We start from the raw sequence: 25,092 nt of genomic DNA on the forward strand, positions 1-25,092 counted from the left end.
GATGCATATATATATATATATGGAGGTGTGAAGCAAACATGTATTATGCGCAGGGATGCATATATATAGATATAAATGGGGGACTAGGTCGGCCATGTAGGGGTTGAGGAGAAAATTCAACCAAATGATCAAAATTCAACCAATAATTGCATTCCACTCTCCTACGCAGCCTGTTCATATTAGTCAAAATTGCTACATCATCCTCTATGTTTAGTTTATCTCAACTCTTTTTTACCCTTTTACTTTTAGTTGTCCAATTCACACACACACACACATATTCATCAAATTCAGATATGGAGTTGGTGCGCTCTTTTGATTCAGCAAATTCTTTTCTGTGTTTTTGTCTTTGTTTTTCTTGTTTTTGCTTTTGTGTCTTCTCTTTTGATTTGTCTACGCCTCGTGCAAAATGGCACACCCCCTCTTCCCTTCTCTCTCCGGAGTCGGGCCTAAAATAGACGGCCGCCAATGCCGAACTAAATCAACGCTCCATCGGGTCCCATCCCACTCATCCTCTATTCCTACGCGCCCAACACACACACACACACACTCTCTCTCTTTCACCCTTTGAGTCTACAAAAATACGCAAGAACTGCCAGGCGGGGGACGGTGGTCCACTTTCAGCCGGATCTCGTTACAGCCGGCTACTCTCTGCTTGCCACGCCTACGATAAGCCCCTGCACCATCAGCTGCCTTCCTCTCAATCCCTCTCCCCACCTTCACATTCACTCCGCTCTGAGTCTCCACATTTCTGATCGAATTTTACTCCCCCCCCCCCCCCCCCCCGCGGGGACCCTACTCTCTTCTTCCTCTACTTCTCTCTCTCTCTCTCTCTCTCTCTCTCTCTCTCACAATTCGGAGATTCCAGCTTCAACGTTAGCATTCCAGCTTCAAGCATTTGATCCGTCGCGATCAGTCTTCGAAGATTGATTGCTCGAGGACGTTGCCAGAATCATACGTATATGTGTGTGTACACATACGCACACACATACAGATGAGTGTGCTTTGAAGCTTTGTAATTGTGAAGACAAAGCAAAATCCGAGCATTGGACTGGATTAGATTGGGATCGAAGATCTTTAGAGGGAAGTTAGTTTATCATCTGTGTTTTGGTGGTTGGTTGGAGCTGGAGGAATTTCGGTTATATATGGTTTTGAGGGGTTTTCAAGTGTTGGGTTGTGTTCGTTTTACGGTCGACAGAGTTTTGGATTGTGTATAGGTTCTTATTGAGCCTGAGAATTAGTCGACATGGTGGCCGCTAATTTATTCCATTGTAGAAAGAATTCGTGGCCGCCGGACGAGTACGTCGCTCGGGCGACTTTGCAGTTGGTACGCTTTTTTCCTTACCGAGTTCTTGATTTGTAGGCGTGGTTTTGTGTAGCTTAATTCGATTCGACAAGGTTTCTCATGCCATTTTTACACTTAAATGCTTCCGTGTTGGAACTTCGCCTGGGCTGTTCCTGTTTGTGCAGGATTGTATTAGGTTAGGAGTTCTAATCCTGTGGAATTTCAAAATTTTGTTTTTCGAGATTTGAGGTTTAAGATTTCGAGATCAACACCGAATTCCTTAGTATCTGAAGAGACCAAACAGTGGAATTGGAATTGTCGGCTCGGATTCTAATTCTGGGGGACGAATTTACCCAATCAAGCACAATCGTGATTTTACAACATTCCCAAATGTTGTTATATTGCGTCTTTTAAATCACGGTCCCAGTCCTTCGTCCATTCTCATTTAGTTAGGTGTTGTGGGAGTGTTATTTATTTGCCCCCAGCTAATGCCTGATACTTGCCACCGCGCTATCTTGGCTCGCTTTGGATATAGGACTGTTATTAAGCTTTGATATATGTGGCTTAATTTAGATCTCAACCGTTAGACTGATAACTAGAAGCAGTGATTTAACGTATATGCTATTACAAATGAGTTTTGTAGTTTTTTTGGCTGGTTTATTCTATGAATTTGATGCTAAAATCAATCTTCACAAATCTGTGGGAGACAATATTTTGATTTTGTGTGTTTGTGTGTGTGTGTTTTGCTTTTGGTTTTTTGGTTTTTTTTTTTAAATATAGCTTTCATTTCATTTAATTATGAAATTTGTGGTACTTGGACTGAGTTTTTCGCCCTTGATGCTTGTCTGCAGCTTGATTTTGATAGTGCTGCCCCACCAGAGCAAGCATGGAGAAGGAGACTAAACAGCCATGCGAATATTCTGAAAGAGTTCAGTGTTACATTTATGGAAGCCATAAGGATGGTATGATGCTTCCCCTTTTAAAATATTTTCACCAACTCAGATGACTTAGAAATCCTGTTATTCCTTTAAAAACAGAAAAAAAGTCCTTTTTATATGGTTATATGTTACATTCTCAAATATACGCCCTTTTTCTTTTTCTCATCCCTTTTCTCTTTACACGGATATTCACCTGTCATTCCATGTTTTCACTCTTGGATTTTAGGTTCGACTTGGTATTCGACTTTGGTCTTATATTAGGGAGGAGGCCTCTCATGGAAGGGTAATTTTCCAATTTCCTTATGTTATATCAAGAAGTGCATTTGAACTTTTTTGACATTTTTAACTTGGTTGAAGATAAATGTTTTCATCATTAATTGCAATTAAGATAATTGGAACTTGATCTTACATTTCCATTTTTTCCTGCACTTGATGCTTCAAACTTGAAAAATGCTTGACCTGCTCCTTGCAGAAAGCACCTATTGATCCTTTCACTCGAGAGAGTTGCAAGCCATCAGCATCACAAGGGGTTCCGCTTGGAGGGATGGGGTATGTTGTGGTGAACATGATATTGAAGCTCTTTTCTCTATTGTAAAACACACACACACTCACACACACATATTAATGAGGTGGAATGTCAATGTTTATTCTGTAACAGAAGTGGCAGTATATCTCGAGGCTTCAGGGGTGAGTTCAGGCATTGGCAAATTATCCCTGGTATTCGTGAAGCTTCTCCTATAATGGCCAATCAGTTCTCTGTAATGCTCTGCTCTTCATTTTATCGTTTTGTTGCCTCTACCGACCTTTTAAAGTTTTTTTAGAATGTGTTACATGGATATGGCATGTTTTTATGAGTGTTTATTGAATTCAATGTTGTATTTTATTGTTTTAAGCTTTCAAATTGAAGCATCCAAATATTTCTGTTATTTAAGGAGTCCCACTCCCAAGAAAAGAGTTGAAGGAAATTTGAGTTTCTAATTTGCAAGTAGAAAACTAGCACAACCTTCAAACTCAAGGACTCTTATCTAAATTTGTATAAATTCAATATTTTATGCAGCAAAAAAAATTCGTAGGTTTTATTGCCAAAAGCAGATTAATTTGTTGAACTTGACGTACAAGTGTACGCCATTATTTTAAATATATTGACAACACAATTATTTGACACCAACCACTTTCTATTTTTTGAATGTCACAGTACAAGGATTTTATTCTGCAATATTATCTGCCCAAAAAAGTGCCACCTTAGATAGTGCCGACAACTCCAACTAATTCCCTGCTTCCTTTTAATATAATCTAGTTGGAATCACCCACTCTCTACTTATCAAAATAATGAACAGTTAGGATTTCATCTCAAGTGCAGATAAACTGACATTGCCCTAATCTTTGATCTACACTGCCAGAGGAACATGTGGAGAATTTGTGGATGCAAGTAAATGGGTGCCTTGCATGCATTGTATAGATATTTTTGTCTTATCTACTTGTGCGTCAAAGCTGATAACAAAATTGTTCTAAATCTCTTATCAACCCAGCTGGTTGAACTCAGTTTGACTGGCCAGGTCCGGGCTATGGCATGATCCTGAAAATGTGGTGAACCTGGGTTACCATAGAAAACAGGAATCTACTTCCACTTCCCTCAGCTTTCTTGATTCTAATTTCTACCCCTGCAAGTTTCGTGCAGGAGACTAGGCAATAAAATATTTATGGGGTGTTTGGTATCATTTCTGTACAGTAAAGAACAGGTTATGACAATGTGTTTGTTTCGTTGCTAGCTGTTTATGTCTGTTATTAGTTTTGCCAAAAATTTGGAAACCAAATTTTATGGTTTTTAGTTCTTGTGGCAGCATGTTATCATACAATACTTTAGTATCCAAAATTGAGGTTAAATTATTCATTCTACACAAAATTTTTAATTAAAATTAACATCAATTGACCATGTGAATTTAAAGTATAATTAAAATAAAAATATCCATAAAATTTCTAAAAATTTGAAAAAATAATAGAAATCATTCAAAAAATATTTTGACTATTTTTCAATTGCCATGCACTCTAGGATTGTTCTTGTAGTGTGCAGTTTTAGTTTTAAAATATTATTATAAAATAAAATAATTATACTTAATTTCTATTTTTATTATTATATTTTTAAATTTGTGTTCTTTTGTATTTTATTATTTTAATAATATTTAAATTTTTTTATTTAGTTCAAGAACAAAAATGAACATAAATTCAATCAGATTTTTAATTTGTTTAGTTTTGAAAATACTAAACAAGTTGCTAGTTTTCAGTTTTTTTAGCTTTCGTTGCTGATTTGCATTTTTGGTTTCTGGTTTTCATTTCCATAATTTTTTACATGCTACCAAACAGCCCCTTTTAAACCAAGAAATTACCCCAAGGGATGATCTTGGATTGCACACATCTAAAGAAGGTTCTGGAGATCACATGCTTGAGGTTTGAAGCTGTAGTAACTTCTAATAATAATAAAAAAGGATAAATAAAAATATTAGTTATGCGTATTGTAATGTTTTCTGTATCATGATATTTTGTTGCACATTTATTTTAATGGTAATTAAAAAACACTATTCATGTACAAACATTTAAGGCATGCACAAAAAAATAAAATAATGACTCAAACAACATACATTTAACTATTGATTGAAAATGGAAAATCTCTAGCTTAATCATTAAAAAATATATCAAGTCTTTAGTTTTTTCCACAAAGCAAATATGTGCATGTGTGTAGAGTGTAGGAAAAAAAAAAACATAATAAAATATATAAAAGTTCATATAGCCGACCCCTCTTAGTGGGACTAAGGCTTTTTTGTTGTTGTTGTTTTTTTTTTTTTAAATAAAATATATAAAAGATAACTAAAAATATTTGAAGTATATCAAAATTATTGACACACTGATCTAACTGCTGGCCAACCCAGAGTGGCACAAAAAATGTGATTCTAACCCAAAGCAACTCAAATTCAATTAGCATTCATTAAAACCACAGGCATTCCTTTCCAAATATTTTCCTCAAAACACAACAAAAACAGAACAATGGCAAAACCTATTAGCATCATTTTTGCTTCCCAACAAACCCTTAAAAAGAAGTGAGGGGGGAAACCTCCAATGAGTCTGGGTTTTTAAACTATGGAAAACGGTAATTTTTTTTTGGGGGGTGGGGCACATGCACATGTGAATACCAAAGGAACTCTTATCAAACCCCTCAGAGGGGATTTGTTGGAGTTAGAGGTGTCCTTTATATATGAGTATGTTTCTTGATTGGAAAAACCATAGTGAGTAAAATTGCAGAAGTTCAAAACAATGATGATTGGTGATTTTGTGGAAGGTTCCTTGGTGTAATATCCTTGTTACTGTTTACGATTTTGAAGTAAACAGAGGCAGAGTTTACTAGTGTACAATCAAGCATCACACAAAAAGCGCAACGAGTGCGATATCAAGGAGTGTCCAACAGCTTACAGCTAAATCATAAATTTGTTTTTTTTTTTTGTGTGCATAATCTCCATCATAGTTACTGCAAGCATTTTTTTGGGGTTGGCCCATGACTTTTCTCATTGACAGGAACCTCAAAATTTGTGAACATTCTGCCATGCTGTCTATGTAAAGTAAACCAGTTTGGTTGCTTATTCTGCCTTTGACAGTTATATCAATTACATTGCACTCAGCTGCATTAAGAGAAATAGTTATATAGGTTGTTCCCTTTTGTGATTCAACTAAAAGTGTACGACCAAGTGCCAACTTATATTTCATCTAATTACTGTATTCAGATTTTTTTTTTTTCCCTTTTGGAGTGTGGGTTGGGGTTGGGGGGGGGGGGGGGGTGGGATGCTAGTGACAAGTAAGGATTTATTTTATACTTATGCACTATGTACTGTTTTAGAAGCTTATAACATTCATGTTTGATAGTTTGACTTACTCTTTTGGTTGTGCAGATCTTTATATCTAGAGATGGAGGAAGCAAAAATTATGCATCAGTTTTAGCCCCTGGTCAGCATGAAGGCTTAGGGTAAGAGGATAACCCAAAAAAACATATTCTTTGTGTTATACTATTATCTCATGATTTATGATGAGGCAAAACTGCTTATTTCAAGTTGGTCACTCATGATTCTTAAAATTTGTTACATGGTATGGGGAATTTGTTGAGACAAAAGGGGGATATTCCTTCTGCAGGAAATAGAAAGAGGGCAAAGTAGGACAACTCGTTGCAATAGCTTGCTGACTTATACAACTGAAATTAGCTTGCCTCCTGCCTCTCTTTTTTGAGGTTGCTTATCCTGGTTTCTAGTTTTGGTTGGTCTGGGTATTTAGGAGATTTTCAATATCCTATTCAGGCATTTGACTTGGTTAGTTCAATTAAACGATGAGCATGAACTTTCATCTTTGTTCTTGCATTTCCTTATTCTTCCGGAGTTGAAACAATTTGTTTGGCTTTTTTGTGGAACAGTGATTTTGCCCCTCTTTGGGGAGCTTGTGTCTTCATCATCTTATCATTTTCACCATTAGCTGTCAAGATTTTAAATACAGAATGAAATTTCCTTGAATTCAAGTGTGAGATTTAAAACATAAAGCGAAAGTTCTTCCTTAATTTTCTTATGTTTTCATTGAAAACAAAGTTTATAATGCCTATTAACCATTTCTATATTTTCATGAAAGAATTCCATGTTTTGCAACTAATTTCTGTCAATTTATAAAATTGAAATTGAAATTGCCATTGAAATTTTTGTACTTCTGAAGCATCGAAATTTTACTCAAAATTGAAATTTAAGACCTTGGTTCCCTGACTTGAACCTATGACCTTCAAGTTTATGCGTTACACCCTACTGTTAGGTCAATATTTGCCTCGTTTGGGAATTAGATTATGGAGTTTTGTTATTTATGTTGACTTTAAATCACTTGGGATTCGATTTTGAATTTGAAGAATTAAGAAATCGAGTTTAGGTTCTTTCCCCTTTTGTGTCTTGGACATGTGTATCCTGCATTTTCTGGATATCAGAGCTAAGTTGCTGCTGCGCCACTGCTGTCATCATTATACATGTTGCCACAGCGACTATTGCCAGTAACACCATCATCATTTGGCATCACAGTCTTTGTCCCTAACTGGCAATTCTTTTTAAATGAAGCCCCCATCTCTGTCAGCTATCCTCTTCCACAATTAATAACAAATCTGATGAAATTAAGATCATGCAGCCCAACCTCCTCCAATCATTATCAGTAGTTACATCTCTTCACAGCTGTCATCAGAATGTAGCAGTAATCTGAGGCTTCTACCCTTATTTCAACTAGCAGCACAGGCATTCAGTTGAGTAACTTGTCATTGTGAAATCTTCCCATTGCCCCATTGCAGAACTTGGATCGTCTCAGTTTTACCCCAAGTTTTATTTTGTCAGTTGTGCTGGCTACTTCTCTTGCCAAAGACTCAACCATCCTGACATCTTTTTTCCCATTACCGAACCAGCATCCACTACCAATATATTTCATGACATGAAACCAAGCCCATAAACTATCTTCCAACTCTCTCTTTCATGAAACCTGCCAGTATATTTTTACAAGAAAGATCACCAATGATCAGTTCATGGTCATATAGAGGGGATGTGACAGATTTGATGGACTATATACATAATATTGTAGAATAAATGGCTGTATCTCTAGGATAAAACACCAAGGATGTTGTGATCTTAATTGCAAATTAACAGCTGTATTAGCTTGCCTGGACTTTATTTCCAAACAAAATGGATATATGAATCACCATGCTTCCAGATCTGCTATTCTTATGGTGGGACTATCGCTTAGAGATCACTCCAGACACCTTCTGCCATTGTGCTTAGCCCGATTGGTATAAAAGATTAATATGCCTAATTTTAACAAGGGTGAATTATATTATTTGTCTGATTGATTTGAACTTGAGCTTAGCGGAACACATTTTTGTTCATAGAGGAGTTAGGAATGAGAGCAAGGTAAATTGAACTATAACTTGCCTCAATGGGTGTGCTAGTACCTGGTGAAATAACATTGCGTATATTGAGGCCCAAGAACTGGTCAGAAGGACATGTGGATTTGATGGAATGGAAAGGGTGTTATGATTGGAAAATATCCATGCCAACTACGGCTTGGAATTATATTCAAGATTGTGTCCTCATTCAATGTGGGAAAAATGTGGATGCCTACGTGCACGTGTTTTATAAGCTTGTTATGAGGTGTCAATTTGAGGAAAATGTGCGGCAACAAATTATTTGTACTTTGGTGGGGGACTTGAATTGAATTACATCACCATTTTGAAACCGTTGATTAGGCGTGTTCCCATGTTGAGGATGTGAAAAAGGGTATTGCCTACACAAAGGACTGCTAGAAGAAGGTTGATGAACAGCCCTGAGGCCTGAGCTTAGACCGATGACCACTCCTATTCAAACCAAGTTAATTGAGCCAAAGAAGATGATAAGCAAGGGTTGGAATCATTGTAGTCAAACGTGCAAGGCGCATTGAGGCGCAAAGGGTACTTGGAGCCGAGGCGAAGGAAGGTGAGGCACACAATTATTAAAATTGTGTACAATTCCTATTTGATGGGTAATTGATATATGAAAAACACATCAATAGGAATATTATAATTTAAAATGCCAAATATTCAATACCAAAACATAAACACACAGAAATTATGACAACCAAGTACCAAGTTCCAAGTGAAACAAACATAGTTGAGCATAAGTAATTACACATGCAAGGGTTCAAGCAAGCTTCAAATTAGAAAGAAATGAAATTGCCTGGCCGAAGGCCCAAAAGCATCAACATAGTGGCTTAATGCAAGTTAATCCATAACTTGCCAACAGTAGGGCAGCCACCAGCAAGCAGTAGCAGCAAAATACTGAGCCCTGAGGAACACGAAGAAGAAGAAGCTGAAGCAGAACAAGAACTGAAAAAGAAGAAGCCAAAGAAGAAGAAGGCAACAACAGTAGCAAAATACTAAAGAAGAAGAAGACTTACTAGTTTGAAGCAGCGTGACGAATGACGAAGACTGGCGATGACAACTCAATGGCTTGAGGCCTCCCTCTTGTTCAAAGGCTCTGGCGAAGGCTCTCTTGCTGGCGGAAGGCTCGAAGACGAAGGTCTTGAAGGCTTGAACCTTGAAGACAAAGGGCTCTTGCGAAGGCTCTCTTGCTGGTGAAGGCTTGAAGATGAAGGCGTTTCATGCTGGTTCGAAGGCTTGAGGTCGAAGATTGTGCTGGTTTGAAGGCTCGAACCTCGAAGATGAAGGGCTCCTGCGATGGTTCTCTTGCTGGTGAAGGCTCAAAGACATGAAGACAAAGTGTGGACTGCTGGTTTCATGTTGGTTCAAAGGCTCGAAGACGAAGGCTGTACCTGCTGGTTTGAGTCAAAGCCTCTGGCTAGGGCTAGGGCTGGTTCAAGTCTGGCTATGTTTTTTTTTTTTTTAAAGGTTAAAAAAAATGAAGTTAAAAGGTCAGATATCTCAGGCATGACTCACTGTATCTGGAGCCTCAGTGTGCATCACTGCGCCTACATGCACCTCTTGAAGGTTGCCTCGACTCAACCCTGATGAGGCGCTATCCTCATCGCCCCACTGCGCCTTGCATCTAGGCTTTGACTACTATGGTTGGAATGTTTCAAACATGGTGAGATGGGATGTTCATATCAACAATGTCCTAAAATGAAGCATCAGAATTATCTGATTTCATATTGTCTTGTTGCTAGCTTGAGAAACGGTCAATTTTGGGCTTTCTAGATGCAAATTTCTGGTCATAGGGATTTGGGGATGATGTTTCTTCTTGTACTGTGTGTCTTTTATGCTTGGTGGGATTCCATTTCAGCTTCGTTGATGCATTTGTGATCTCTGCCTCCTGAGTTGTTAGTTCTTGCTATGTGCTGTTAGGGAATGTTTCTTCTTGAAGTCATCAAATTACTTTTTTCCTTTGAACTCAGGAATTTCTACTTTCATGTTGAAAATTTTACTGAAATTGATGGTTTCTATAGGCTGGATTGTCCTTACCGATATCTTGTCTAGATGCATGGCTTCTACCACAATAGAAAGGATGGACATCATCATGTCCATCTGCTGAAATGGCACGCTCAAAGGCAAGAAGTTCTTGATCTCATTCTAGAGCCTCAAAGTTCTCTACACGTTGAAGCTACTGCACTTATTCCTCAATTCCTCGTCAAAATCATGTTGATTTCTCATAGTAGAAGTTTCAAGTTTCAACAACACCCTTGTTCTTCTTTGGAGCCATTGAACCAAAGTTCAGAACACCTACAAGAACTTTTTTCCAAAGCTCTGATACTTACTTGATGCTAGGTGAGGTGGGGAATTGAAGATAGCATAAGTGAAGATGAAAAGGAAAAGCTCATTCTTACATGTACAAAAAATCACCACCCTAGAGGTGCAAGACAAAGAAAATACCTCAGCACTCAATGGATTCCACCAAAGAGATATACAACCCGAAGAAATGCCAAAGGCTGCTATTTTATTCAAAATAAAATTTTGATTTTGAAAGTCGAGGTGTAGTCCCAAGAGGGGGGGGGGGGGTGAATTGGGTTATTAAAATTTTCTTTTAATTCCTTTTAAGAATTCTTTAACCCTTAGCAACACTCAACAAAAATTTAGTTTGTTTAATTAATCCACAATCACACTTAATATCAACACAAGTAAACAATAACCAAACAATCCAATCAAACACAATATACTCAATCAAGATATAAGATGTAGCACTTTTCAGCTTTAGCGAAAACTCAAGGTAGAGTTCGTTTGTAGCCCTATGAATATGTGTTTGTTTCAAGCCCTGTAATGAATGAAATTTGCTTGTCCTCTCTCAACTAAGATTTCCACAAACGATTAAACAACGTACTCCCTTTTGGGTTTCCGCAAAAGTTTAATTAAACGTACTTTCTTAAGTTAAGAGTCTTCTTAATCACGGTTTTTGATTTTCAGCAACCTGCACTTTGCATACACACCACATAATATATATATATATATATATATATGCTGAAAGTAAAGAGAAGGGTAAGAGTGAGACCAAGATTTTTACGAGGTCCGACTTTTTCTCATCTTATGTCCTCGCCTTAGGCCAATACTACCTAAGGTTTCCACTATAGCACTCTTTTCCGGGTAGAGCAAACATTTACAAATCCCTCCTTAAGGGTAGAGCTCCCTCTCCAAGCGATACTCCATGCTTGGTCCAACGATCCAAACAATTGTTGAATCGTCAACAACTACAAGAAAGATAATAGACAATCTGGTGTACAATGACACTCTCAAAAGAGCAAATTAGTACAATTGAAAGCACTATATACTTCAATATAAAATATCAAAGGAAATAGAATTGAAGCTCAAGAGTGATTTCACCAAATTTCTTCTTTAAATGAGAATCAGCGATTTAGAAGTTTAGAACTTAGAGAAGGATGATTCAGTACTTCAGAATTCTTTAGCAATTCAGATTTGCAAAAGTGAGCAAGAGAGATCTTTGAGAGAGCAAGAGGGCTTTCAGCTTTTGAGCAAATTTATAATTACTTGGTATGGTATGATTTGATAAAACATGTATTTATCGGCTCATAAAGGTATTTTTGTGTTGCCCAAGATTACTTGGTGTATTTCCCAAGTTTTTATGAAATTTGGGGCACAAGAAACTTAAGTTTGAAATTTAAAAGATTTAAAAATTATAATCGTTAACAGTGTTCAGTTGACTGAAGCATCAGGTTCAGTCTTTTGAAATTCTTTAAAATACTGAAAATATAACTGAAAACAGGGTCAGTCGACTGGGGTGACACAATTCAGTCGTTTGAGGAGGAATTCATTAGGAAATTCTTCAGTAGACTAAACTTAATCTTCAGTCGTCTGAGGAAATTCTTCAGTCTTCTGAGATTAAACTTCAGTCATCTGGGCAGTTAAAAATCTGGTTTTTCAGTTTAGTTTTCAAAAACTCTTTGCTTTCTTACTTTGATTACTAATAAAACTTTTTACGGGGTTTTTAAAATAAAGTTTCTTAAGGCCACAATAACCCCGAAAGAGCTTCAAAATATTTCCATGTGATATTTCAATATGAAGTACTTACATCATTTGTCTTAAAGCCTTAAACATTCTAATTTTCAAGTCTTCCATGGTATTTTGCTTTGAATCCCCTCTTGACTTGAGCTTGAGTCAGCTTTACATACTTTATTCATTTTGGTGTTGTTTGAGCTTCCTTTGGATCACTTTAAATATGAATGTGACTTTTTAGTCCTTAGTGATCTTGAACTTTTATTGCTATTCTTTCTTTTGAACTTTGTCTTTAAGCATTCCTGAAACATCATCACTTTAACAACACATGTTAAATCAATCTTCATTTGTTATCATCAAAATAAGAGTCGTAAGCCTTGTTAGGCCAACAGATCTCTCTCATCACTAAAGATAAGAAATATTGAATTAGGCTTGGAATGTCCTTCAAGCATGGGAAAATGTAGAAAGAAAGTTTAACTCACTTCTTGGTTTTCGATCCCCTCAGTCACTACGAAACAAATGGCCCCGATTGGGAATTGTTTAATTGTCTTTCTATGAGGAAGAGGCGAAACATAATCAACTAACAGTCAAAGATGATCTACACTTTCAAAAAAAAATTTTGAGTATGAATATATTGCTAGTTGCTTGCACATTAAAAATAGAAAATCGGATGCTCTTTTAACAACAGGTCTTAATTTGCTCTAGAAGCCTTCAACTTGCACTCTATTTGAGGCTTCAGAATCCTGAATCATTAAGCTGTCAAATAACACCCTTTTGTTATAATTGGGATCATAATCCAGATTAATACACCTTGCTACATCTAATTGGATTCAACTAAGGGGGACTTTGAGCTTTTCTTTGATTATGCACCTTGTAAGTGTACTGTAGCCAATTGCACAATGATTTCTCAAGACATGATGAAAATGGCTGTCAAATAACACCCTTCTGTTATAATTGGGATCATAATTCAGAATAATACACCTTGCTACATCTAATTGGATTCAATTAAGGGGGACTTTGAGCTTTTCTTTGATTATGAACCTTGTGGGTGTACTGTAGCCGATTGCACAACAATCTCTCAAGCCATGACGATAATGGTGATTGTCATGATGCAATAGCATCAACTAGCATCAGCTCTTTATATTTTTATGTCCTTACCAAGTAGTTAAAGTTGACGAGATTTGTTTCCTCTTTTTTTGGGGTTTTGGAAAACAGTACCGTGCAGTTCCATCTGTAGCATTTAGGAATTTTGCAGTCCTGAGAGAAAGTATTGGATTTTACTTCACATTTCTTAATTCTAAGGATGATATAGCTTGCTGACTATTTTTTATGTGCATGGAGTACTATTCCTGAAACTTTTGGGATTTCCAAAGCAGCAATAGGAAGTAAGCAATATTGAATGCTGTTGGTGGTGTGAAGTTAAAATTTGTTGAATGTTGGCTACTGATGATGCAGATCGTTAGTTAGTTTTGTATTATTCTCTTTCAGGAAATCTGGTGATCAGGGTATTTCTTCATGGGGCTGGAATTTGAGTGGACAGCATTCCACATACCATGCTCTCTTTCCCAGGGCATGGACAATTTATGATGGTATTTCCATCTTGATTCTTTTAGTTTGCAAAACATGTTAGTACCCACCAGCATGTTCTTTTAATGATGGTACTTTTTTTCTCCAGGTGAACCAGATCCAGAGCTTAAAGTGTCTTGCCGCCAAATATCACCATTTATACCACATAATTATAGAGAAAGCAGTCTTCCTACTGCTGTTTTTGTTTACACGGTATGTATATTTAACTCTAATGAAAAATATGGATATTTTTCCATAGACTCATGAATTGCTTATCATTTTTTAAATTTTATTTCTGGGACCTGCAAGTTTCTGGTTCATGTGCTTGTGTATCACCATGAATGATCTGGCTTCTAGGCCTAGTAGTTGTGTGCATGTGTAAAGCTTCATCTTCTTGTCCTGCAAGAACAATGTTTTGCTTATGACTTCTCTTACCAAAATTCTATTCAAGTTCTTACGACTCATTAAATACAGCAGTGAGCTGGTGCAGACAGCAGTGAGTCCTTACGACTCATTTCATTTCCTGGAAGTCCTGCCCTTTTTATTCGATAGGAAAAAAAATTTATTGAGAAGTATAAGAAAAAAGATGCAAAAAGGAGAACCATACCTCAAACAGAACAAAAGGGGAAAAAAAGAAGGGAAAAACAACTTAAATGAAGCATTCCAATCTCTGACAGCATCTTGAGAACAGCAACCCCCCCTTTAAAACAGCCAGTACTATTAGCCTGAAGAGAAGCCGAGTATCGGATCATGTCCTAAATAAACCCCACTGATAATCTCTTCCCTTTAAAAACTCAAGCGTTTCTTTCCAACCAACTATCCCACAACACGGCCCCAAGTGCACATCTTCGCAGCCTTTTGACATCCTTATTTCTCCCATAGCCAGCAAAAGAAATGGACAAAAGAGCTTCCACTGAATAAGAACTAACCTATGTTATGCGGGGCCAGCATCAAGGTTCTGCAGCCATGGAGAAATTAGAAGAGAAGAAGGGGAAGGGAGGAGATACCGCCAGGGGGTGGGGGAACTCACTTTCAATTCAATTCAAGTTCATCAACAACTGTCTACAACATGGCTTTCACACATTGTTTATAAGAAAGCCTCTCTACATCCCTTAAAACTATATTACAGTACAAATATACCCCTACTTTACACAAATATTACAAACAACCCCTGGATACACATGATTCTATACTAATTACTACTAAACACACATAATCAACTACTAATTTAAACCCAGCAATCCCTTAACCCAATTTTTCTTAATTTTTCTTAATTATTCTCCAGTAAGGATCTTCCCAAGGTTTTGCTTCTTGTCCTACATCACTATGATTCTCCAAACAGCCCAAAAAGCGAATTCAACGAGTTCCAAGCAAAAGAATAGTGAATAAATAAGTGAGACATATCCTATGATCTATTAACACAGATAACACGTCCAGCAACAAAGATTTAGGACTCCAACTTGGTATCAGATTGTTGGTGTTAACTCTATTGAGGACCACCAGCCTAATAAAAGCCTAATTTCAGAAGGAACTTTAACCTCCCAAACACCCTGATAGAGAGGGAAAAAATTGAAGTAACCTTAGCAAGAAGAGAAAAGAAAGATTTACTAGAATACTCCCCTGAAGAATCCAGAACCCAAACTCTTCTACTGGAAATATGGTAATTGGCCAATAAAATGAGTAAAGAAGGCAACTCCTCCGATCAATCAAATTCCTGCTAAAGTGAACATCCCAAGAAAAAGAATCCCTCTCCAAAGTAAGAAAAGAGGAAGTCACATCATTATGTCAGGAAGAAAGAGGATTTAATGAAGCAAAAGATGAAAATAAAGCTGACCCCTCCACTCCCAACCGAAGGATCTTCCCAAAACTTAATAGGGTTACCTCTTCTTAATTGAAATTTAGTGAATGGAAGAAAAGAAGAATAAACCGGAGAAATGAACCTCCAAGGATTCACGGAAGAATCTCTAACGCCCCAATTAGCAGCCTATCCATTAATATGCAAACCATATTTACTTTTAATTACTATCTGCCAAAGAGAATTCACCTCCAAAGCTTGGGTTCCCTACTTCTAAGGTTTTTTCTTATAAATTCTCTTTATACAACTGGTTGACGAACACTGATTACAATTTTTTTTTAGCATAATATATATATATATGATTCTGTTAGTTAGTATGAAAAAATTTTGCTTAAGAGGAATAAAACCATATGATTGTATGTTGATGATTGAATGCTGCAACTTAAGGGCTGTTTGGTATCGTTTTCGTTTTCTACTTCTCTATTTTTGTTGCTGCAAAATGAAAAATAGATAGATAATGGCAACACATTTGTTTATGTTACTGGTTTATTGTTCCTGTTGGTGGATTTCAACTGTTTTTGTTAAAATTGAAAATCCAAATTTTATGGTTTTCAATTGTTTAGGCAACAAGTTGCTAGAGTATTTTAATATATAGAATTAACTTTTGTGGATTAAATCATTCATTATATGCATACGTTTGAATCAAAATAAAATAAAATGACCATGTGAATTTAAAATATAATTAAAATATAAACATAAATAAATTTTTGATAAATTTTGAAAATAATAGAAGGCATTTAAAATATTATTTTACTATAATTCAATTGGTGAGTACAATTAGATTGTTCTTGTAGCACTAAAAAATGAGTGTTTAAATTCAATAATTAATAAAATAGCTAAAATTATTTGTATTTTTACAATATTTTATTTTATATTTTTGTTATTTTATACATATTTTTCATTTTTTTCATTCCAGGACAAAAATGAGCATTTACTTAATCGAGTTTTAATTTTTTTTAGTTTTAGGAATCTTAAACCAAGCATTTTGCTCACTTTGGTTTTAGTTTTTATTTTTGATTTTTAGTTCTTATTTCTGGTGTTTGTTTTTCATAATTTACAATAATATCAAATGGCCCCTTAACATAGTTCATTGGACATGCAGGAGGCATCAACATGAGTTTTTTTTTTTTCCTTCCTTGGGGAGCTTTTAAATTCATATTCTAATGAATTATTTTTAATCCTGTCTCAATATAGCGTATATCACCCCAGGAAGGCTATCTATTTGATGAGCTTCTTTGTCATTTCTTCCCCCTGATTTTTCATTATTTTCTTACTAGACTCTTGCTCCTGTTGTAGTTAGTGAACACCGGGAAGGAAAGGGCAAAAGTCAGCCTTCTCTTCACATGGGCGGTAATTTTTTTTATTATGAGATCCTGTGTAATATTGACTAGGATTTACCAGTGCTTGATACTCAGTCATCATTGTCTGTTTTGCACAGAACTCAATTGGAGGGATCTCACACCTCTCAGGAGATCATGTAAATGAACCATTTATGTAAGAATGTGCAATTTTCTGTTCTTTGTTTAATGCATACACCTATTATGTTCAAATTTTGATTTCAAGTTTCTCTCTTTGATAGAGGCGAAGATGGAGTCTCTGGCGTTCTTCTACATCACAAGCAAGTCACCAAACCTTAATAACTATATATGACGGTTGGTTTGCAGATTTCCTTGGGTCATTTCAATGTTCAATAGGTGAAATTGATGGCAAAGTGTTTTGAGCACCCCATCCTTTGGCTTTTCAATGGACCAAATTTGGCATAGACCGGAGTTTGATTCAATTCGGGTCAGTTGGAGGAAATCCTGATCCGCTCCTGTCTGCTATCAAGATTTTAGAAAATCTAAAAAGTTCCTGAATTTGGATGCTTTTGGATACCTAATTTGGAAGCCTGAAGTAATCCAATCCAACTGCATTTAAATTATATAATTCATACTATTTCCATTGTTCCTTAATGGGTTAGATTGGCAATATTTCCATGTTTGTTCCTTGGTAGTGATTTATCTTATTCAGATCTTTAACAGATTAAGAAATTGGAATCCAATCACCTAGTCCAAACAATTGTATCATGTTTTTGATTCAATATTTACTGCAGAGCCTAGTTTCCTTTCCAAGGCAACCGATAAGCACTGTACACAGTAATTTGAAAAGACTGAAGATTAGCCACGATGAATTACTGATGAGTGATGACATGATTTTTTAACTTGTCTTAATTAGGGGAATACAGACAGGAGGTTTCCTAAAAGGATATAATGTTGGAAACTGATTGCATAGATAAAGATATGGGATGTATAAATTGTTAAAATGAAAACCTGTTCAAAATTTTAAAGTTGAGCATGTTGATTGGAAATCTTTAAGAGTGCCAAAAAGTCTGTATGCTAGACTTCAAATTTCTCTTTGTTAAGGGGTCTTGAACTTAGTTTGCACTCCTTGGAAGTAAAATCAGTACTACCTCAAGTTAGTGTCAAGAAATATGTTGAATAGGGCTTTTAGATGGTGACATGGGGTTTACTTGTGTTGATTTTTAGAAGTTTTATATGTGGCATAATTCAGCAAAGAAACTGAAGCTGTGAGATGTTAGAAAAGAAAAGAAGATGATGATTATAGGCCTTACCTAGTTTTGTTAGGACTTGTAGCTACAATTAAACTCTATGGGAGTGCAGCCATAACCTTAGGTCAGAAGTCTAAACCATGATCTACCAGATTAGGAGGCAACACACATTTTGGGTCCTAAAGCAGGAGACCACATATGTGATATCGTGCACACTTCATAACTGATGACAGCTTGGTGAAGTAAGCCAGGCAGTCTACTAGAATGTGATGACATCGGCCAGGACAGGACACTAGGTATGTCTGGGATAAAGGGTGAAGCAGGACCTACACCTGGTTGCAGCAAAAGGGGGAGAAGGACTCTGGAACAAGTATTGGGCTGGTAAGGTGAACAAACAAGGTGGGTGGTGGTTCAGTCTGTTTGCTGGCTTGATTAACCTAAACAACAAATTAGTGGGTTTGCAGTCCCATGTCTAACACATGAGAAAAATTATACTCTTAAGGGCTTGGATAGGCCAAATAACTTAATCTTTAGCATTTAGCTTGATCATTGATGCTTATGCTGGCTAAAAGTTGGGCTAGTGTCATGACATAGTGAAAGACCTATACATGTTTTATGTATGTCAAAATATTGTATTTTTTATAAAAATCATGTTTTTAACAGTCATACACACTACATGTAGGCACATTACCTGGAAATGTGCTTGCTGCTGAAAGATTATATGGCCCTGTAATTACTTGGCAAACTTGCACTAGTTGTTGTTGCAGCTGCTTTCTTAGTTTTCTCAGTACCTGGAAGGAGTTGGTTCTGCTGATCTTTTCTGAAGAGCTTTTTAACAACATTTTTTCATTAAACATTGATATTGACATTCTGACTGAATTTGTGAGGTTTATGTTGGGGGAGTACAAGCGCTTCTAATAATCTTGCAAATTTTGCAGGACCGCAAAAGAGAAACCTCCTGTCACCTTTGCTATAGCTGCATGTGAAACTCAGAATGTGAATGTGACTGTTCTGCCATGTTTTGGACTATCTGAAGGAAGTCAAGTTACTGCAAAGGATATGTGGTGTAAAATGGTCCAGGTAACTGTTCCTGGTGTTCTGTGATTGCCTTTTCCCTCCCTTTTAAAAATTTTGATGTTTTTTTTGGTGAAAGATACAAATGTTTAGAATCTTGGGCTTCCCAGATATGGCAAGATAAATGATGTAGAGATGAAGCAAAAAATATTGGAGAATAAACCTTTTTTGTGTAGGCAAAAACATAGAGAAATGAACCTCTATTGCCAACTTAGTGAGTTTGGCCAAGTTATTGTGAGTTTATATGTGATATATATTCTCTTTATTTATATGATAATCATTCCTAATTTGGTTACCAGGCATCTACAGTCGGACATTGTGCAGATCCTTATAATTAACCTGTATGCTTTTCCAGGATGGGCATTTTGATCAGGAGAACTTCAATTCTGGACCAAGCATGCCTTCATCGCCTGGGGAAACGCTTTGTGGTGCAGTCTCAGCTTCAGCATGGGTGGAACCCCATGGAAAGTGCACTGTTGCATTCGCTGTTGCTTGGTCGTCCCCAAAAATAAAATTTTTAAAAGGAAGTTCATATCACAGGTAATCTTCATTTAAAAAAAAAAATGATGCCTGCTCTAGGCCTTCAGTATGTGTGGATTAACCACACTTGAACACTGAATATAGATCAATAATGCCCCCTATGAAGTACTGTGTTTACTAACTCTATGACTCATTTCTTCATTTTTAAAAATATTTTTTCATGTTCTTTCTTAAAAGTTATTTTCATTCTGAAGTTAGTGGTGTAATGAGACAGTTGTTTTATATTTGGATCTCCAAGAAAAATATTTGCGAATACTGGCACTTAAGTTATTGTTGGGATTATGTGTCCAGGATTTCCTTGTTATATATTTCTTTGTGCTACAGTATGAGTACTCCTATTGTTGCACATGTGATAACAGTGGTTAAATGTGCATTGCATCTTTCATGTTGATAGTTGTAATTTTGGTGAATGTCTGCTTAGTGTGTGTGTGTGTTGTTGCAGGAGGTACACAAAATACTATGGAACTTCTGAAAGAGCCGCTCTGAACTTGGTGCATGATGCTCTAAAAAGTACTCGTAACTAGTTATATTTTTCATTATGTTGGCTATTGTGTGCATTATGATTAACTGCATATAAGGTCTCATGTTATCTGAAATTTTGATCAGATTATAAGCGGTGGGAGGAAGAGATTGAGAAATGGCAAAATCCTATCCTCGACGATGACCGGCTTCCTGAATGGTAACATATGATGTGGCTAGTATGATTTCGAAACTGTTGTGCAATCAAGGCTATAAATGGGTGCTAGTCATGCCGGGCTTAAGGAGAAATTCCATTGAGCTCAATTTTAGTTGCTGAAATTTCTGAAAATGAAAGTTTCACACATACACACACGCACGCACGCACACAAATGTTGCTTTCTAACTTTAAAAAACACCCCTACTTTTGCCTCTCTTGCTGTGGTGCTTCTTTGTTTATTTTAAGCATTAAAAACTTGCCCTTATTCTTATTAACTGTAGAACAATTTACATCTCGTTTCTTACAACCTAATGGTTGTGTCAGACACTGATAGTTGAGAGTCTATCTCTTCAGTTCTTACCACTTATATTGCATAGTTATGCTTTTAGGGCAGTTTATCCAGGCTAAATGTTATCCAGTTGAACAGATTCAAATGGTCCTTGCCTATGACGATGTTGAAATCTCCTCAAATGGGAACAAAATTTGACTATTACTGTCTCTAGCTGTAAACTTATAATGATCCGTATAATACTTGCAGGTACAAATTCACATTGTTTAACGAGCTCTACTTTTTAGTTGCTGGCGGAACAGTTTGGATTGGTAATCATTCATACTTAATTCATCTGCTTGCCTTGCATGTTGGTAAATTGTGAATAAACAAGTACTTGCTTCACGTGTTAAATTTCAGCCCTAAATGACATCTCATTCTCAGATGTCTGATGGCAGAATGATTTGGAGATTTTGACTTACACTGTCTAGTTCTAGTCTACAGCCATCGTAGCATGGTGAAGGCATTTATAGGGGTACTACGTGTTGGGCTTTTATTATTATTGTTGAGCAGAAAAATAGATGAAAAATGGTTTACAAGGCCGTATGAATTATTGTTTGCTATTTCACTAGTTCCATTCTGTTTTCTTTGTGGGGATTTTTGTGTTCTTTCTCTGTGTTCCATCATTATGTACATTTTGGTCCAAAGGCTTCTAAGGCATCATGACTGATTTGGATTTTTCTATACAGATTCTTTTCCTCCAGCTTCTGATGGGGGAGATAACTGTCATCAAGTGACAGATGTAGAAAACACAAATGTTGAAGTAACCAAAGCCAAAGTAAACCGCAGGCAAGATCCAGTGGTAGACCATACTATTGTTAGAGATTATGGTTATTGTGATTGCAATGCTATGGAGAATGAGGATAAAAGTATTCCAAGGACAGATGCACATAGAAATGAGATGGTGAGTCCTCTGAAGGGAGATGACAATCAGTCTCAACATCTCTATACATTAACAGATTCAAAAAATGATGGCGATGATGTGGGTAGATTTCTATATTTGGAAGGAGTGGAATATATTATGTGGTGTACCTATGATGTACACTTCTATGCATCTTTTGCACTTCTTGAGCTGTTTCCCAAAATTGAACTCAATATTCAGCGTGATTTTGCAAAAGCTGTCTTATCAGAAGATGGAAGAAAAGTGAAATTTTTGACTGAAGGAAATAGTGGAATACGGAAAGTCCGTGGAGCTGTTCCTCATGATCTTGGAACACATGATCCATGGCATGAAATGAATGCATATAACATACATGATACAAGTGTGTGGAAGGATCTGAATCCGAAGTTTGTGCTTCAGGTGTATAGGGATTTTGCTGCAACACGGGATATGTCTTTTGGAGCTGATGTGTGGCCTGCTGTCTGTGCTGCAATTAATTATATGGAACAATTTGATAGAGACAACGATTGCCTAATTGAGAATGATGGGTTCCCTGATCAAACTTATGATACTTGGACAGTTCATGGCATAAGTGCTTACTGTGGCTGCTTGTGGGTGGCTGCACTTCAAGCTGCAGCTGCAATGGCTGCTCAACTAGGTGACCAGGTCTTTGCTGAAAGATTCAAAAGCAAATTCTTGAGGGCTAAATCTAAATTTGAAGAAAAACTATGGAATGGTTCTTATTTTAACTATGACAGCGGGTCAAGTAGTAACAGTAGATCTATTCAAGCTGATCAACTGGCAGGGCAATGGTATACAGCATCCTCAGGCTTGCCTTCCCTTTTTGATGATTTCAAAATCAAAAGTGCTCTACAGAAAATCTATGATTTCAATGTTATGAAGGTTAGAGGAGGAAGGATGGGTGCTGTGAATGGAATGCATCCCAACGGAAAGGTGGATGAGACTTGCATGCAGTCACGTGAAATTTGGGCGGGTGTTACTTATGGTCTTTCAGCTACAATGATTCATGCTGGGATGGAGGAACAAGCTTTTACTACGGCTGAGGGTATTTTTATCGCAGGCTGGTCAGAAGAGGGATATGGGTATGTTACGCAATTACATTTATTAATTATTGAAAATGCTCCTTTTTTGTGTACTTGTTCCTTGTATTATTCACTGATATGTTACTCTTTAGGGTGCCTTGGATGCAAAACTAGTGAAACATACATTAAAAAAAATTTCAACACAAATAATATTAGGTCAAAAGACATTTATCTCTCCTGAGGAGAGATTTCAAATTTTCATGGACTTCGTTTGGACCTCTCCTGAAATTTTGGCAAACAGACCAGTCCAAAGAGGAAAATAAGTGCCCCAAAAATCAAGTGTTAAGATAGATTCGTGGGATTCTCAAAACCTCAAGGGTGGTCTGTCTCTTTTTTCCAAACTTAACTAAGTCTATGGGAATTGTTGAAATCTCAGGCGAGGTTCATGTCTTTTTGCTGAATCTCAGGAGAGATTAGTATTTTTTGCCCATTGTTAATGCTCTAAGGAGAGCATGTGATGAGTGCGGTTGCAGAAGTAGGGCATTAGGTGTGAGCAAGAAGCACTGGCCTCGAGCTTGCAAGGTTCTGATGTGTCGTGTGAAACATCTAGATTGATTTTTTTTCTTTTTTGGCCAGGCCAAACATCTAGATGTTTAGAAACATCTAGATTGATTGTTATCTCTCCCACACACTGGAAGATGGAGACTATTGGAAAAATAGTTTTTGTTTTAAAAACTATAATAAGAAAAGTATGAGAAGAAAAAAATGGAAAAATTATATTGTAGTGCTCTATTTATCAAATAACTAAAAGCAAGAAAGCTCAGCCAAAATTGTACAGCAGGAATGCTTTCTATATCCAGCCTTTATTAATATTTTGTGGATGAAAATGAAGCACTACAAGCATTTTTTTGTTAGGATTCTGGCCGAGAATTCATGTGCTACTGTTAGGTGATATGATTTAAGCATTCCTGAAACATGTTTTATTCTTGGTTAACTTGTTTAATGCATTGAACATGCTGAGAGATTTGTTCTCTTGGCGTTAACCTAGCTTGAGAAATTTTTGCATGAGTTGATGACACTGTTTGCTAGTCAGTAAGGCCAACAGCAGCAGCAGCTTTTAAAATCATTCTCCTCTTGTTGTCGAGAATGTGAGCGCATTTTTCTGTTGTCACTTATTATGGTTCATTTTAGGTGTTTTTGTCTTTATGATTGCTGTTATGCAAATACAAAAACTGAGGAGCAGAGTAATACATGATGTGCAGATATTGGTTCCAGACACCAGAGGCTTGGACAATTGACGGGCACTTCCGATCCCTAATGTACATGAGACCGCTTGCAATCTGGGGAATGCAGTGGGCGCTGTCCCTTCCCAAGACAATCCTGGAGGCTCCTAAGATCAACATAATGGACAGAATTCGCACGTCGCCTGTAAGTGCAACACACAACGAAACTGGTGTCAGAAAAATAGCCAAGAGAGGAAAGTGCTTTCGCAATTCCGTGTTTCATTGCGCATGCTGATTTTGCTGCTTGGTGTTAGGATGAGATGCATGCTGGACTTGGAAGAATATTTTTTTCTCTTTTTTGGAGGGGGTGGGGGTGGCCAAGAGGATAAAACAGGAGTGGGCTGCAACAGCAGGGTGATATTTGTCATCCTTGAATTGGACTCACCTAAATCTAATTTATTACTTAATATATGGACTACTGTTTCCTCAAGATTAACTCATAATTAAGTGATGTGGAAGTATGAATTCCGGACCTTAGGTTTGGATTTGGATGAATTTGAACAAATTTCAATATAAATTTGTATTACATTTTATTCAAATTCAACATAATTTTATGGTTGCATTCTGCACAAAACTTCTCTGAAATTTTATTTGGTGGGCCGTGTAAAAATTTTGGCAGCCTTTCTCAGACATCCTGCTGCAAATTAATGTACATGAAGTGAAATGCCGTGTTTGGCTATGGAATTTTTCTATTTCCAGTGCGACTCTGAAAATTTCTGCCATAATTTTCGGGACTCTTCTTGCCTAACAAGTAATACATAGTATTAGATCCCAACTCCTGGTGTCACTTCTCATTTGGCAATTTTTAATGGATCAAATGCTGCAGTCGGCAGTGTTTCTATTCTTTTGCAGACAAGGTAGATTTGATTAAGGGATTGTTTGGAATTACTTATACAAGAGTACTTTTAAAAAATAAATACTTAATTTAAAGTATTTATATGAAAGTAGTATGAGATTGCTTATTAAAATTACCTTTTTAGATAAGTATTTTAAAAAATAAAAAATAAAAGAAAAAAATAGTTTATGAAATAAGTATCTATTCAAGTATAAATCAAACACTACTTATTCACACAAATATTTGCTAAAATTATATTTTTAAA

The 25,092-nt window shown here is 36.6% G+C and overlaps 1 protein-coding gene across 1 annotated transcript; it reads left to right on the forward strand.

Moving 5' to 3' along the window:
• The first annotated feature begins 390 nt into the window (after positions 1 to 390).
• Positions 391 to 24,566, forward strand: LOC131151781 (uncharacterized). Its single transcript, XM_058103197.1, has 18 exons — positions 391 to 1,324; positions 2,134 to 2,244; positions 2,447 to 2,503; positions 2,693 to 2,769; positions 2,879 to 2,978; positions 6,156 to 6,229; positions 13,688 to 13,788; positions 13,875 to 13,978; positions 16,917 to 16,970; positions 17,059 to 17,114; positions 17,200 to 17,238; positions 19,107 to 19,248; positions 19,598 to 19,782; positions 20,225 to 20,292; positions 20,389 to 20,461; positions 20,997 to 21,058; positions 21,476 to 22,769; positions 23,972 to 24,566. Exons 1-18 carry the CDS (start codon positions 1,244 to 1,246, stop codon positions 24,225 to 24,227), a joined length of 2,934 nt encoding a protein of 977 aa, XP_057959180.1. The 5' UTR covers positions 391 to 1,243; the 3' UTR covers positions 24,228 to 24,566.
• The last annotated feature ends 526 nt before the right edge of the window (positions 24,567 to 25,092 follow it).

This window comes from Malania oleifera, chromosome 3 (assembly GCF_029873635.1).
Source record: "Malania oleifera isolate guangnan ecotype guangnan chromosome 3, ASM2987363v1, whole genome shotgun sequence".
In the NCBI taxonomy this organism is placed as follows: domain Eukaryota; kingdom Viridiplantae; phylum Streptophyta; class Magnoliopsida; order Santalales; family Ximeniaceae; genus Malania; species Malania oleifera.

What these genes read in the sequence shown, in the direction of transcription:
- LOC131151781 (XM_058103197.1), top strand. Translation starts at nt 1,244, where the DNA reads ATGGTGGCCGCTAATTTATTCCATTGTAGAAAGAATTCGTGGCCGCCG. An exon ending in TGTGGTGTAAAATGGTCCAG is followed by an intron (nt 19,249 to 19,597) that starts GTAACTGTTCCT and finishes ATGCTTTTCCAG; the next exon opens with GATGGGCATTTTGATCAGGA. An exon ending in AAAGGAAGTTCATATCACAG is followed by an intron (nt 19,783 to 20,224) that starts GTAATCTTCATT and finishes GTGTTGTTGCAG; the next exon opens with GAGGTACACAAAATACTATG.